Genomic DNA, 14507 nt, shown 5'->3' with positions numbered 1-14507 from the left:
TCCAAGGGATCTTCCACACCCAGGGATTGAACTCCGGTCTCTTACATCTACCTGCATTAGCAGGTGAGTTCTTTTTTTTTTTTTTTAGCAGGTGGGTTCTTTACCACTAGCGCCACCATACATTTTAAGTCAAATGCTAGTATAAGGGACACAGTAAGTGGCCTCTGTTCCACCTTATCACATCAGCATCTTGCCCTCCAGGGGCAGTGACTTCCAACTCTTTCAGCTATTTCTCCTAGTATTTGCCTCCATATTTTGCAATCACGAACAACTGCTATTCTAAAAACGAGTGGTCTTTTTTTGGCCATGCCACATGTCATATGGGAGCTTAGTTCCCCCACCAGGAATTGAACCCGCATCCCATGCAGTGGAAGCATGGAGTCCTAACCACTGAACCACCAGGGCAGTCCCTGGGTGGTCTTTTCTGTTCTGGCTGTGCTGGGTCTTCATGGCTTTCTCCACTTGCGACAGTTGGGGGCTACTCTTTGTTGCGGTGCACCGCCTTCTCATTGTGGAGCACAGGCTCTAGGTGTGTGGGCTTCGTAGTCGCGGCATCTGGAATCTTCCCAGGCCAAAGGTCGAAGCTGTGTCCCCGCCCCCGCCCCCCCCCCCCCCCCCCCCCGGCGCCCCCCGGCATTGACAAGCGGATCCTTAACTCCGGACCAAAGGGGGGTCTTTTTAAGGAGGTATGCTTTGAGTAAAGTATGCACACCTTAACTGCATTTGTTACATATGCCTACCCCTATGTGCCCAGAGCCCAGATCAAGGTAGAAAAGATTTCAGTACCTTAGGGCGCTCCTTCCGGGCTTCCCTAGTGAATCAGTTGGTAAAGAATCTGCCTGCAATGCAGGACACCTGGGTTCAGTCCCTGGGTCAGGAAGATCCCCTGGAGAAGGAAATGGCAACCCACCCTAGTATTCTTGCCTGAGAAATCCCATGGGCAAAGGGGCCTGGTGGACTGCAGTCCATGGGGTCACAAGAGTCGGACACGGCTGAGAGACAAACCACCACCACCAGGGGGCTCCCTTTACTCCTAGACAGAAGTCCCCAGCAGAATTCATCAGCATTTTCTCAACCTCAGCTTAGTTGACATTTGTGAGGCTGTCCTGAGCCCCGAAGGATGGGGAGCAGCATCTGTGACTGTGTAGGCAGCAAAAGAGCTCTTCCCCAAAGATGTCTGTGCCCTAATGCCTGGAGGCTGTGACTATTTACATGGTAAGGCGGAATTCAAGTTGTAGATAAAATTGAGGATGCTAATCAACTGAACTTCATATTGGGTTTGCAAAAAAGTTCCTGTGGGTTTTCCCCATAAGATGTTATGGAAAAACTTGAATGAAATTTTTGACCAACCCAATATAAGCAAAGCACCCTGATTTATCCAGGTGAGCCCAATGTAATCTCAAGGGTTCCCAAGTGTGGAGGAGGGAGGCAGTCAGAGAAGGAGAGGTGACAATGAAAACAGAGGCTGGAACAATGCAATTTGTGGAAGGAGGAAGGGCCAGGAACATGGAAAGCAGGCAGCCCACTGGAAGCTGGAAAAGTCAAGGAAACAGGAATGCAGCCTGCCTGCACCTTGGTTTTATCCCAATGAGACTCATTTTGAATTCCTGAATTCCAGAACTGTAATATAATAAATCTGCATTGTTTTAAGTCACTGTGTTTGTGGTAATTTTTTACAGCAGTAATAGGAAACCAAAAAAAAGGCTGAGTGCCAAAGAACTGACACTTTCAAATTGGCCACACTTCAGGTGGCCAAAATACTGGAGCGTCAGCTTCAGCATCAGTCTTTCCAATGAGTATTCAGGGTTGATTTCCTTTAGAATTGACTGGTTTGATCTCCTTGCTGTCCAAAGGACCCTAAAGGTTTATATATATATATATATACATATATATATATATTTCCCACACACACACACACTAAAGTATCCTTCTGCTCTCTGGGTCTGCTTGTTTTTGTCCCTGTATCTCACACCGCAGGCTTTCCTCCTGAGTCTGCAGATCGCTGGCTGCCAGTCAGACCCTGACAGGCTGGCTCCTTTTGGAGGGGTGTGGCTTGCTGAGACGTGACCTTCATTGCAGGGCAGCTGGGCACCAGGATAGCCTTTCAGTCCCTAACGGGGTATGAAGATCTTTCTGAAGTGGTGCGTTTCCTCAGTGAACAATCCTCCAGTTTCCTGCCGACAGTGAGTGGGAGGAGGACTGGATGGATACCAGGAAGGCCCAGGCGCCCAGTCAATGAACCAACTTCCATGCACTCTTTTTTCAATCCCACCTTCAGTGAACTGCTCTGTGGGGCTCCCCCACGGGTCTTAAGGATGCTTTGTAAAATGAAAAGCAGTCACCCTCCACCCGCTCTCTGTCATTTCACAATTTGCTTACATCTTTCACTCACTGCTTGCTCCCTTCCTCTTCTTTGTGCTCATGGAAAAAACCTTTTACTCCTTTGCTGTCCTTTTAGTGGGACTTTGTGAGGGTGAGACGACACCTGCACATGGCCAATCCACCACCATTGGCATGATGACCCTTGTTTTGCAAACGAGGAAGCTAAAGGCTCAGCAAGTTGACCAAGGTCACCAGCAAATACCTAGTTGGAGTTTCCAGCCCATTTCTGCTTCAACACACTGCCTCTTTTCTAGAAGGGTTCAGCTCTGAACCAACCTCCCTTAACGGCAGAAGAGAGGTCCTGAGTGTGCCTAACCCCAAGCGTAGGGAGGAGGCCCCCGAACAGACTGCAGAGACTCAAAGCCCCTGGATTCACTACCCTCAATGTGCAAACCCGTCCTGCTATTTCTCTGCCTCAAGCCCCCACGCTCAGCTGGGTGAGGTCAACTTGCCCATGAAGAGGTTGGGACTGGGGGTGTCCACCCCTGGCTCGGAGACTGCTATCACCACGTGTTGTCTTTTCCAATAGGGATTGTGTTTGTGTGTGCGAGAGCCTGTGCCCGATGACACACGCGATATTTAGCAAATAAAAATACAGGGCTTTCAGTTAAATTTCAGAGGAACCATGAATAGCATTTTAGTATTAAGTATGACCCATCAATATCTGGGTCATACGTTGCTCCGAGAGGAGTCGGCGGGCCCAGGACAGATGCCTAGGCGGAGAGAAGCGGGATGTCCTCAGCCTGGCGCGGGGACGGCAGCAGACGTCCAGATCGGTCGCCTCCGCCTAGAGCGCCGGGGGCGCAGTCGCCGCTCTAGCCCGCACCTCGCTGAGGCGGAAGTCGCGCACGCACTTCCGCCGGGCGGGCCCGTTGCTGGGCGGGGCGGTGACGTCGCCCCCGGAAGGGGCGGGCCCGCCGGGAGCCAGGCCGTGCGGTGCCGCACCGCGCCGGCCGGGAGGGGGCCGGATCCCGGACCATGGCGGCGGCTGCGGCGGCGGGCCCGGAGGGGCGGCACGCGGCCCGGGAGGCGGCGGCGGCGGCAGCAGCACCCGAGCGGGGCGGCGGGAGTTGCGTACTGTGCTGCGGGGACCTGGAGGCCACGGCGCTGGGCCGCTGCGACCACCCGGTGTGCTACCGCTGCTCCACCAAGATGCGGGTGCTGTGCGAGCAGCGGTACTGCGCTGTGTGTCGCGAGGAGCTGCGCCAGGTGAGCCGCGCCGGCGGGTCGCGTGTCGGGACTCCCGGGCAGGCGCGGCCCGGCGGGACGGCGGGGCGCCCGGCGGCCGGAAGGGGACTTTGCCTTCCTGGTGTCCGGCCACAGGCCTGGTGGCGCCGGCTTCCAATCGGGAGGCCCGGCGCGGCCGCCTGGGGCGGGGTCCTCATCGTTGGGCCAGCTGTGGGCCGTCTGGGGGCGGGAGGCAGGCGGTGGCCAAGGTCCCTGTGGGCCCAGAGCTTGCGGGCTTTCCTGCTGACCCCTAGGACTCCTGCCAGGCCGCCGGAAGGGGCACTGTCAGAGCCGGCGCTCCCCGACTCGTTCGGCTTTGGGGCTTTATTCCTCAGGGGTCTCCATCCCGGTGAAGGCAGCAGGGAAAGCTGGGCACCTTCAGAGGCGACCTGTCCCGGGAGCAGAGGATCAGTCTGGGCGTTTCCAGCCCAGCCGTTTGTCTGGGCCTCTCTGGGTGACGCTGAGGGAACTCCTTCTGAGACTGGCGTTTTCATCTATAAAGTGACTGTTGTACTCAGACCTGCCACCCAAGGGGAAAGCGAAACCACTGAGGTTTCTTCAGGGTGCCTGGTGGGTGGGGATAAAAGTGTTGGAAGCTTTCATCCTCCTTGCCAGTTTCAGCTGTGGGGGGCTCGGCTCCCGAGTGGAGGGGCGGGAGTTTCTGACTGTCCACACTTGGAAGTCCCGGTGAGGTCAGAGGGCATCATTCCCCCCGCCCCAACCCAACCCTCCTCGAAATGCCAGCTGCTGGCTGGGGGCACTTAGCTGGAACTCCCTGGGTTTGCTATGCTTTGAAATTTGTTTGCTTCTAGAGTTGTGACACTCTCCTGGGTATGTGAATGGAAAACTTGGGCTGATGATACCTGTCAGGGAATCTGACTTTTTTCTTCCTACAAGTGACGCAGAAACGACATCCTTTTTTCCTTTTTTTTTTTTAAAGTAGACTTTTATGTTAAAGGAGCCAAGCAAATGCTGTAATCCCATGAGCTCTGTGGGCACATATCCTGTACCCTACCTGAAGAAGACATTGGGAGATGCTGTCAGTCTGTGATGGGGTGGAGTGGGACAGACTTGGACCTAGGAGAGGTCTGGGATGCAGGAGCAGTCAGTGAAACCGTGGGTCTGTGTCTTAGTCAGAAAGCTCCTCCCAGCTATGCCAGAGCCGCCTTGCAGGCCAGGCTTGCGTGACTTGACGTAACTCTTGAATGACCAGGTTTCCCAGCACACGTGTAGCTTCCTGGGTGTCAGGCAGGTAGGCAGGCAGGCGCAGCGGAGTCTCCAGCACCGGACATTGCACGTCTCATTGAGAAATTAAAGTGTTAGTTGCTTAGTTGGGTCCAAATCTGTGAGACCCCATGGACTGTAGCCCGCCAGGCTCCTCTGTTCATGGGATTCTCCAGGCGAGAATACTGGAGTGAGGAGGAAGTAAGCAGACACCTATATACGGCTCTCATAGCTAGCATCTGGCCTCTCTCGTTCCTTGTGGGTCCCACACCCTTCAGGTGCTCTGTGGCAAGGGGGCGTGGACATGAGCTGTCAACTGGTTTGACTGGGGTGTGGTTTGGCATCAGGTGCTCCGGCCGAGCCACCTTCCTACCAGGCCTGCTCCGAGTTGCTTGGCAGCAGGTGGAGGTTCTGGGCAGTTTGGGAAGATGATGCTCCTCTCTGTTCATCCGGCCTCCTCCCATGCTTGGACTTGGAATCCACCCCATCCCACCCCCATCCTGTCCCCTGGCTGAGTCCTGCACTGTCTTCTGAATTCATCCTGTGTCCCATGCCTGCTCAGAAACTTCTGAACCCTGCCTCTCCTCTACCTCCTCTATGGGACTAAGCCTCTAAAAAATTGGGAGGAAAGCACGCCAAGATGCTTTGTGGGACAGGCCTGCTCTTTTTGCTTAATTCCTGCATCTTCACGTGGCGCTTCCCTTGGCTGGTCCCGGGGACAGTCCTGCAGCTGCCGCTCAGACGAGGAGCCAGATGAGTCAAGATTGCCCAGCAGGTGCTCATGGTGGAGGCCGAGGCTCCTTCCCAGCTGTGGGCAGTGGCAGCACGGGGCCGCTGACTGAGACTGATGTCAGGTCCCGGGGTCCTGCCCCCTCTTGCCTGGTCCTGTCTCTCCCACTGGCCACGTTCTTCTGAAAGACAAGTCTTGTCTTGCTTTCCACCTGGCCCTGATCCCCGGGGATGTTGGAAAGGCTTGACGGGGCTGCTGTACAAAGTGGGGTGTGTCTGAGCCAGGAGGGGCCCCGCAGATGGCCTGGTGCAGCCCCTCTGCCCCATCTCATAGGCGGGACCTGGGAGGGAGGCCGGACCTGCTGACTCTGGTCGTGCTCCCTGTGGTCCCGGCCCCTCCTCCCCAGGGAGCCGCTCTCACCCTGGTTACGGTGGACACTTCCCTCTTCTGCACTCACTCTCTCTGAGTGCTCGCTGGGAGCGGGGAGCAGCAAGGGCCCCGGCAGACACCCCCCTGGTCGGGGAGTCTGAGAGGGCTTTCGCCCCTCTCTTCCTCTCATTGGGGCCTGATCCTTTTGGGGCCTACCCATGGGCACCCTTTCGCGCTTGGTCATTTACTGTCTGGCCCACTCAGGGGCTGCCCAGGATGGCCCATCCTTAAGTGTCTAGACCTGGCCTGTACATCTGTCCTGGGACCACTCCCATCCCCGGGGGGGGGGGGGGGGCGGGTCTCAAGCCATCACACCCTCCTCCTGTGCAGCCATCCGCTCGTCTCACTCTCTCATGAGGCAGGGACACTGGCTGCTCCTGCCCGTCGTCTGGCCCAGTGCTGGGGGGCCCCGTCCTGCTCCCAGGCTGTATGCGAGGGGCAGTCAGCCTTGCCCCGTCCCACCTGCCAGCTGCCAGCCTGCTCGCCTCATTTTCAAACGAACATGGCCTGAGCCTGCGCGCCCACGGCCACGTTCCTTTCCTAAGCCTCTTCTGTGCTTCGGTCCCTTCCTGAGCCCACCAGCAGCCCCCTTTGGCCTGGCTCAGGTGCGCCCAGTCTGGGCTGTCCCAGCAGACTACTCCGGAGGGACAGACCCCCCCCAAGCTGATGGTCACCCAGTCCAGTGAGGGTGCTCACATCCAGGGACAGACTCCACCTGTGGTGGATTGGAGTGGAACTCTGAGGGGAGGGGCCTCCCCTCACTGGTGTTTCTGGGGAGGGATATCATTTCTCTGCTGTCTGCCAGCCTGGGACTCTTTGGCAGCTTTGGGGTGTCCTTCGAGGGCTGGTCATGGGGGTGCGGCATCCTGGAGGTTGGCTCCCGTGTTCTGCAGCGCCAGCAGGTCCTTAGCAGTTCGGGGCCCTGCACCTGCGGGCGCCTGTCCCCGAGCAGGAACGGGGTCTGTTCTGGAAAAGCACCCCTGGGAGTGGGGGGAGGGCAGGGCTGGGCGTGGGCTTGCTCTTGGAGCGCAGATCCCATGAGAAGAGGCCAGTGTGCAGCCAGGCCTTTCCCATGTCCCTTCCGGACCTGTCAGGAGATCCTGGGCAGAGGGTATAGGGTGAGCCTTGCAGGCAGAGTGAGATTCTGCTGTGAAGACAGGCCACAGGAGTGCGGCTGGTGTAGCTGGGGCCGCAGCCCCCATGTCCCTCTGCCTGGCTTGCCAGCGTGGTGATGGGAAGAAAGGTCTTCAGGGCCTGTCATCCCCCCACCCCTGGTCCTCCAGGTCGGGCGAGGCTGGACTGGGACACTTCCCTTGGAGGAAGGAGGGGGCAAGGCTTGGTTGCCCCCGAACAATGGGGCATGTCCTCAGAAGTGGAGGCTCAGCTCCCCATCTCCCCCCCAACTGCCAGAGCCCCCAGGAGCTGGTTTTAACCACCCTGCTGTGGGGGCCGGCGTAACCACTCCGTCTCCCCAGCCAGTCCTCCGCTCTCCCAAGTTCATGGCTGTTCTGGCTTCAGACATCCTCCGTAGCTGGGCCTAAATATAACAGGGGTGACCTTGATGTGGCCTTTCCCGAGGTGAGGATGTCCCCTGGGTGTGCTGGCCTGGACGCTGAGCTGAGGCGAGTAGCCAGCTCCAGGCTGGGGGCAGTGGCGGATCAGAAAGTGGCCGAGTGAGGAGATGGGCCTGTGTGGTCTTGGTGCAGGGGCAGGGCGGGGAGGACAGGGGGCCCTGCAGGGAGCAGGGCCCTTGTCAGCTCAGGGGGGACTTGCGCCTGCAGGAGGGCCCTGGGGGCCAGGCTGGGGTGACCTTGTCCAGCGTCAGGGTCTGGCCCAGCAGCTTTACCGAGCGCTGGAGACCCTGAGAAGCGGCCGGCTGCAGTTTTCACGTCCATCACACCAGCTGAGCCGTGTGGCGTCCCCAGACCACCCAGTTAACGGGCAGGAAGCTGGCCAAGAACAGCCGGGGCCATGACTGAGTCCTGGGGGGGGGCCCCCCTCCCGTGACATCACGGAAGCCTCATGGGGGGTGGAGGGTGGCCAGGCCTGATGCATGGTCACCTGATACGGTCGGGCGGGCGGCACTCACTCTTTCCTCGGCTGCTTCTTGGACTGCCTCTTCTTCCTCCTGGGCCTGTTGTCCTGTGCTCAGCACCCGTGTGATTGAGCCCCGGGTGGCCAGCTGTCTGATCCGTCACTGCCCCTGGGGCAGCCTGTCTGTCTGGAGTGGGTGGGGTCCTGCCCCCTGGAGGCCAGGCCGACTGGCGCGTCTTTGTCCCGGCCTCCCAGGAGGCGCCCTGCAGTGCGCGTCCGCGGCCTGCCCAGCGGCCCCTTTGGCTCTGGTTTCAGGTGGTCTTCGGGAAGACGCTCCCTGCCTTTGCCACCATCCCTCTGCACCAGCTGCAGCACGAGAAGAAGTATGACATCTACTTCATGGACGGGAGGGTGTTTGCCCTCTACAGGTGAGAGTGGACTTCTCGGCCGGGCTCCTGTGGGTCTGCGGGTGCTCTGCGGCGGGACAGACGGACGCACCTCACCCCGCCCGTGCTCCTCGCCTCCCTCGGGGCCTGGCGGCTGGTTCCTGTCAGCGGGCTCTCCTGAAATGGGGGGTGTGGCGGGGGAACTCCGGGCTTCTGTGAGGTGCACCGGAGCTGGTGTGAGTCAGGTTCTTCACCTGTAGAGGAAAAACCCCATGAGGGGTGTGGTCGTCTTGGGGGTAGCCCCCGTCTTCCAGGTGGGGGGCCATCCCCTGGGCTCGGGGCCCAGGCCCGGCACTGTCTGACGCAGCGGTCGGGGCGCCTGCCCTCCTGGCGCTCACGCCCAGGGTGTCTGTGGGGTGGGGGTCCTCGTGCTCCCTGGGGCCGGTGGCGCTGAGTGTCCTGGGGGGCTGGCCCGGTGTCTCCCCAGGCAGCTGCTGCAGCACAAGTGCCCCCGCTGTCCCGAGCGGCCGCCCTTCAGCCTCTTCGGGGACCTGGAGCAGCACATGCGGAAGCAGCACGAGCTGTTCTGCTGCAAGCTCTGCCTCAGGCACCTGCAGGTGAGCCCGCCAGGCCGCCTCCCAGGTCCTCCGCCTCACGGAGCCCCGCCGCCGCCCCTAACCCCGCGGGCCACCAGGCGGCTGGGCCCGGGGCAGCACAGAGGCCACATCAGGCCCTCTGCGCCGTGGGGCCGGGAGGGGTGGGAGGCCGGGGAGCTCGCCCGCGCCCAGCGCCCCTTCCCCGCAGATCTTCACGCACGAGCGGAAGTGGTACTCGCGCAAGGACCTGGCTCGGCACCGCATGCAGGGGGACCCCGACGACACCTCGCACCGCGGACACCCCCTCTGCAAGTTCTGTGACGAGCGCTACCTGGACAACGACGAGCTCCTCAAGCACCTGCGTCGTGACCACTACTTCTGCCACTTCTGCGACGCGGACGGGGCCCAGGACTACTACAGGTGGGCGTAGGCGCATGGGGACCCCGGGACCGGGTGGGCCGGCACAGGCCCCGCTGACGCCCGGCCCCCGCAGTGACTACGCATACCTGCGTGAGCACTTCCGCGAGAAGCACTTCCTGTGCGAGGAGGGCCGCTGCAGCACCGAGCAGTTCACGCACGCCTTCCGCACGGAGATCGACCTGAAGGCCCACAGGACGGCCTGCCACAGCCGCAGCCGCGCCGAGGCCCGCCAGAACCGCCAGATCGACCTGCAGTTCAGCTACGTGCCCAGGCACTCGCGCCGGAACGAGGGTGAGTGGAGTCCCCACTGCCTGTGCTCCCTGCAGGGCTCAGATGCAGGCCCTACGCAACCCCTCATAGTCAGTGGGGACGACGGACACGGCCATGAGCACGTGGGGGTGGGAGCTCTTCACGCCGCCTAGCTCCCAGAGGGCCTCAGCTCTGCTGTGCAGGGGTCCTCGGGCCTCTTCTTTGGGTCAGGAGGATTACTGAGCGCCTGCTGTGTGGGGGTCCCTCATGGGACGGCAGGGCCAGGAGGCCCAGGCCCCTCTCCCAGCCCAGTTCCTGCTTGACCTGGGGTGTGGGGCGTAGAGGCTCGGGGCCACTGTGACCCCCGAGAGGCGTCTGTGCCTGCTCCTGGGGTCCACGCTGTGGTACACAGGGAGGCCTCCGCGGGGTCCGGCTTGGGCCTGACTGTGTGCTGGCCGCAGGGGTCATTGGCGGTGAGGACTACGAGGAGCTGGACAGGTACAACCGCCAGGGCCGCACGGGCCGGGCCAGCGGCCGCGGAGCCCAGCAGAGCCGCCGAGGAAGCTGGAGGTACAAGAGGTGGGAGGATTTGCGAGCCGCCAGGACCTCTGTCCCCTGGCTCCACCAGAGGCTGGGGCAGTGCGGACAGCTGGGCTGAGACAGGCACTGGGTCAGGGAGCTGGGCCTTCTGGCCTCTGTGTCCTGGGCATGGCAACAGGGTCGCTCGGTGTCCTGAGTGGGGCATTCTCCTTTCTCCTCTCATTTAATCAGGGATGCCACAACCCTGCACACTGGGCTGTGAGGGGCCCCGGTCACAGGGATACAGTGCAGGTGTGCTAGGAGGCCCTGGTGTGGCGGGCACATGCTCTGGCTGGGCTGCCCCCGTGGCCAGCTGGACTGAGGCATCTGCAGTGCCCAGGCGCTGCCCCAGAGAACTGGGCTGGGTATTTCCCTGGCGCCAGAGCCCGAGGTTGGCGGGGCAGTGGTCCTGCTGCCCCCACAGCACCCTCACCTGGCCGGGGAGGCCGGGCTGGCACCTCCACTGGCTGCTGGCAGGCCGGCCTCTGGTGTCTGGGCTTCCCGGGGTGAGGCCCTTCCCCAGTCCTTCACTCCGCGTTGCTCTAGTCCTGGCCTGGCCCAGCCTGAAGGCCTCCCCATCCCAGGGAAGAAGAGGACCGAGAAGTGGCAGCAGCCATCCGGGCCTCAGTGGCCGCCCAGCAGCAGCAGCAGCAGCAGCAGGAGACACACAGGACTGAGGACCGGGAAGAGGGCAGCAGGCCCAAGAAGGAGGAGGCGGGGCTGCGGGGTCCCGAGGAGGCCTGTGGTCCCCGGCGCCCGGCCCGGACCCCGGGCGAGGGCCCAGGTGAGCAGCTCCCCTGCAGGCAGGCCCACCCTGGCCCGACAGGCAGGACGCAGGCTCCTGACAACAAGGCCGGTGAGAAGCCACGTGCCCTCCAGTTGGTCACCCTGCCAGGCCTGATCCTGCCCCCTCGACACTGCTTAGCCCTGACAAGGGTTCTCGTGCGTCTCGTAGGTCCCAAGGAAGCCTCCGCCAATGGTCCTGTGAACCAGGACACCTTCTCCACCACTGGCCCGGCTGCAGGAGCCACACTCCCAAAGTACACGCGTGTGGGGCTTGGGGCTGCTACCGAGGGTTGGGGAGGGTGGGTGCGGGCACCAGGGCTCCTGCGCGGGTGGGGGCTGGGGCAGGCCAGAGCCTGCAGGCCGCTGACCCCTGTCCGCTTTCTGCACAGCGCTCTCCCGCCCCCCACTTCGAAGCTCAAGGATGAAGACTTCCCCAGTCTCTGTGCCTCCGCCTTGTCCTCGAGCTCCGCAGCAGCGGCCCCAGGCCCTGTGGGGCTGGCGCTGGCTTACTCTGTGTCTGCCAGGGGCAGGACCACCTTCCAGGAGGAAGACTTCCCTGCCCTGGTGCCCTCTGCCTCCAAGCCCAGCAGTGCCCCCACCAGCCTCATCTCTGCCTGGAACAGCGGGGCCAGCAAGAAGGTGGCGCATCCTGCCCCGGGCTCCCAGTCCACCAGCGGGGGGAGCCAGCCCCCCAGGAAGTCTGGCAAGGGGGGAAAGGGGGGCAAAAAGGGCGGGCCATCGCCTGCGGAGGAGGCGGAGGAGGATGGCCGGGCGGGCCTCACAGCCCAGGAGCTGCGGAGCGTGCCCACGACAGTCGCTGTCTCCTCCCTGCTGGCCGGGGCTGCCACCCAGACCTTCACCAGGGCCGGCAAGAAGAAGAAGGTGGGCTCCGAGAAGTCGGGTGCTGCGTCGCCCCCGCCCCCTGACAGAGAGGGGCCCCCTGGGGCCGAGCTGGCCCCCACGGCGCCCCCGGGCAGAGCTGAGGGGCCCGCCGCCGTCATCGTCAATGGACACTCAGAGGGGCCGGCCCCAGCTCGGAGCACCCCCAAGGAGCCCCCTGGGCTCCCAAGGCCCCTGGGGCCACCCCCCTGCCCCACGCCCCAGGAAGACTTCCCGGCGCTCTGTGGCCCTTGCCCACCCAGGATGCCCCCACCCCCAGGTAGGTGTGCCGGCCCAGGCCTGCCACGGGGCCCTGGGAAGGGGCTGGGGTAGTGGGGTGAGGCCCAGGGTGGCGCAGGCAGGCAGACGGGCATGTGTAGGCCCTTCCCACTGCCTCAGAGCCTGGTAGCCAGATCTGGATGCAGGCTACAGGTCTGTGAGCCTGTGACCGCGGTCTGCCGTATAGCTCCTCTGTGACCTTTCCTCCTGCAAGTTGGGGCAGTCCTGGCAGCCTCTTGAGATGAGGACAAAGCAGTTAACTCAGGCCAAGATTTGCCATGAGGGAGCACAACATGCGTGCCGGCCCTTGGTGTCGTCAGCATCAGCGGGCCCTGGACCCACTCTGTGGGGAGGGGCTGCTGTGGGGAGGAGCAGTGGGGCCAGAGCCTGACCGTGACCCCGGCGGGAGGGGTGGCGTGTGGAAAGTGGGGACCGGGGCCTGCTTGTGCCTGACCAGTGAGGTCACGTCCTGGGACCTTCCCGTGCACCCCACGCCCCGCAGGCTTCAATACCGTGGTGCTCCTGAAGGGCACTCCGCCTCCGCCGGGCCTGGCGCCCCCTGTCAGCAAGCCACCCCCCGGCTTCTGCAGCCTTCCGTCTAGCCCCAACCCGGCCTGTGTCCCCAGCACTACGACCACCACGAAAGCGTAAGTGTGGGCAGGCCCCTGACCCCATGCCCCCGGGGGAGAGTGCCTTCAGCTTGGGCCTCCCCAAAGGTGGAAGCCTCCACTTCCTTCCAATTCAGACCCAGGCCGACACCAGTGCCCCGGGCCTACCTGGTCCCCGAGAACTTCCGGGAGAGGAACCTGCAGCTCATCCAGTCCATCAGGGACTTCCTACAGTGCGACGAGGCCCGCTTCAGCAAATTCAAGAGCTACTCGGGGGAGTTCAGACAGGTCAGGCAGGCAGGGGTGCGGGGGCCGGCCTGGCCACTGGGGCCCAGGCCGGGGCTGGGTGTGACTGGGTCTGCTCTGGCTGGCAGGGCGTGATCTCCGCAGCCCAGTATTACAAGAGCTGCCGGGACCTGCTGGGGGAGAACTTCGAGAAGATCTTCAATGAGCTACTGGTGCTGCTGCCCGACACGGCCAAGCAGCAGGAGCTGCTGTTGGCGCACACGGACTTCCGGGGCCGCGAGAAGCCTCCCGGCACAAAGGCCAAGAAGAATAGGAAGAGCGCGTGGCAGGCCAGCACCCAGCAGGTGGGCCTGGACTGCTGTGTGTGCCCCACTTGCCAGCAGGTGCTGGCGCACGGCGATGTGGGCAGCCACCAGGCACTGCACGCCGCCCGGGACGATGACTTCCCCTCCCTGCAGGCCCTCGCCAGGATCCTCACGTAGCTCTGATGTAGCTCCCGCCAGCGCAGGCAGGAGCCACCGCCCCCACGAGCCTTCCTTCTCCCTGTCCCCACCCCCAGGCAGCCAGTGAGGCCACCTGCTCAGGCCCCTCAGCTGGCTGGCTCTCCGGGGATCACCGGGAAGGCCCTCTGCAACCTGCCGGCACACCCTCGTGGGCGATCCCTCTGGATTCCTCCTGGAAACTAGAGACACCCCTGCCGCAGCAGCAGGCTGCTCTGGGTTTACGTTCTCATGCCTCCGGAGGGCGCCGGGGAGGGAAGGGCCAGGTGCCGGGACCTGTGTGTGCTGTCAGGGCTGGTGGCCACGGTGGCCCCTTCCCAGAGCCCCTGAGCCCAAAGGCTGCAGCACCACGGTCCCTGAGCCAGGGTCCATGGGTGCTGGAGTCAGATGTTGAGTGCGATGTGTAAACAGTTGGCTGTTTCGTGACTAAAGAACGTTCAGGATTAAAAGACACAAAATTGTGCTACTTGAAGTTGAATCTTTTTATGAGACTAGCTGAATCTGGGATCTCCAATTGCCTATGAACTTTTATAAGACAGTTTATCTTCAAATAAATTTATTTTGCAATAATGCACATAGCTGGTGTTCTGAGCTTCTCTGCCTTCCGGGGTCACCCCACTCAGAGTGTTCAGACACTACAGCTCAGGTGGTCTCAGGGAGTACTGTGGGCTGGGGGTAGGGGGCCTGTGGGGAGAGGAGGGCAGCTAGGCTCTGCTCACAGGAAGAAGCAGCTGACCCTGGGCCCGGGTCTTGGAGGTCAAGCACCGCCCAAGCCCTCCAGGAGCAGAGCCAGCCATGCTTGACCTACACTGTGTACCCAGTAAACCTGTCCTTCCAGAACCCAGGAGTCACACAGACCCAAGGTTTACATCCACAGACCACTGAGAGAGCTTCTAAAGTAAACTCTGGCAGGAACAATTTAGAAACAGATCCAGTATTTTGGAAAGGAACCA

At 61.9% G+C, this 14507-nt stretch overlaps 1 protein-coding gene across 3 annotated transcripts; it reads left to right on the top strand.

Moving 5' to 3' along the window:
- The first annotated feature begins 3279 nt into the window (after window positions 1-3279).
- Window positions 3280-14026, top strand: ZNF598 (zinc finger protein 598, E3 ubiquitin ligase). 3 transcript variants are annotated; one of them, XM_043915917.1, is made up of 12 exons: window positions 3280-3591; window positions 8342-8454; window positions 8900-9029; window positions 9217-9428; window positions 9502-9719; window positions 10139-10247; window positions 10841-11112; window positions 11212-11296; window positions 11432-12201; window positions 12703-12847; window positions 12946-13096; window positions 13183-14026. In XM_043915917.1, the coding sequence occupies exons 1-12, from the start codon at window positions 3361-3363 to the stop codon at window positions 13534-13536; spliced, it is 2790 nt and encodes a 929-aa protein (XP_043771852.1). In that variant the 5' UTR covers window positions 3280-3360; the 3' UTR covers window positions 13537-14026. The 3 variants fall into 3 exon arrangements, with proteins under 3 accessions (XP_043771852.1, XP_043771850.1, XP_043771853.1); XM_043915915.1 differs by having other exon boundaries at window positions 10139-10256; XM_043915918.1 differs by having other exon boundaries at window positions 3281-3591; window positions 10139-10256; window positions 10841-11040.
- The last annotated feature ends 481 nt before the right edge of the window (window positions 14027-14507 follow it).

This window comes from Cervus elaphus, chromosome 10 (genome assembly GCF_910594005.1).
Source record: "Cervus elaphus chromosome 10, mCerEla1.1, whole genome shotgun sequence".
In the NCBI taxonomy this organism is placed as follows: Eukaryota; Metazoa; Chordata; class Mammalia; order Artiodactyla; family Cervidae; genus Cervus; species Cervus elaphus.
The sequence above is the reverse complement of the archived record's forward strand: the minus strand, read 5'-3'. Positions and strand labels throughout refer to the sequence as shown.

Excerpts from the sequence above, each read along its gene's own strand:
- ZNF598 (XM_043915915.1), top strand. The coding sequence starts at position 3,361 with ATGGCGGCGGCTGCGGCGGCGGGCCCGGAGGGGCGGCACGCGGCCCGG. Across the intron at positions 12,202-12,702 it reads CAGGATGCCCCCACCCCCAG|GCTTCAATACCGTGGTGCTC; the intron begins GTAGGTGTGCCG and ends CACGCCCCGCAG. Across the intron at positions 12,848-12,945 it reads ACTACGACCACCACGAAAGC|ACCCAGGCCGACACCAGTGC; the intron begins GTAAGTGTGGGC and ends CTTCCAATTCAG.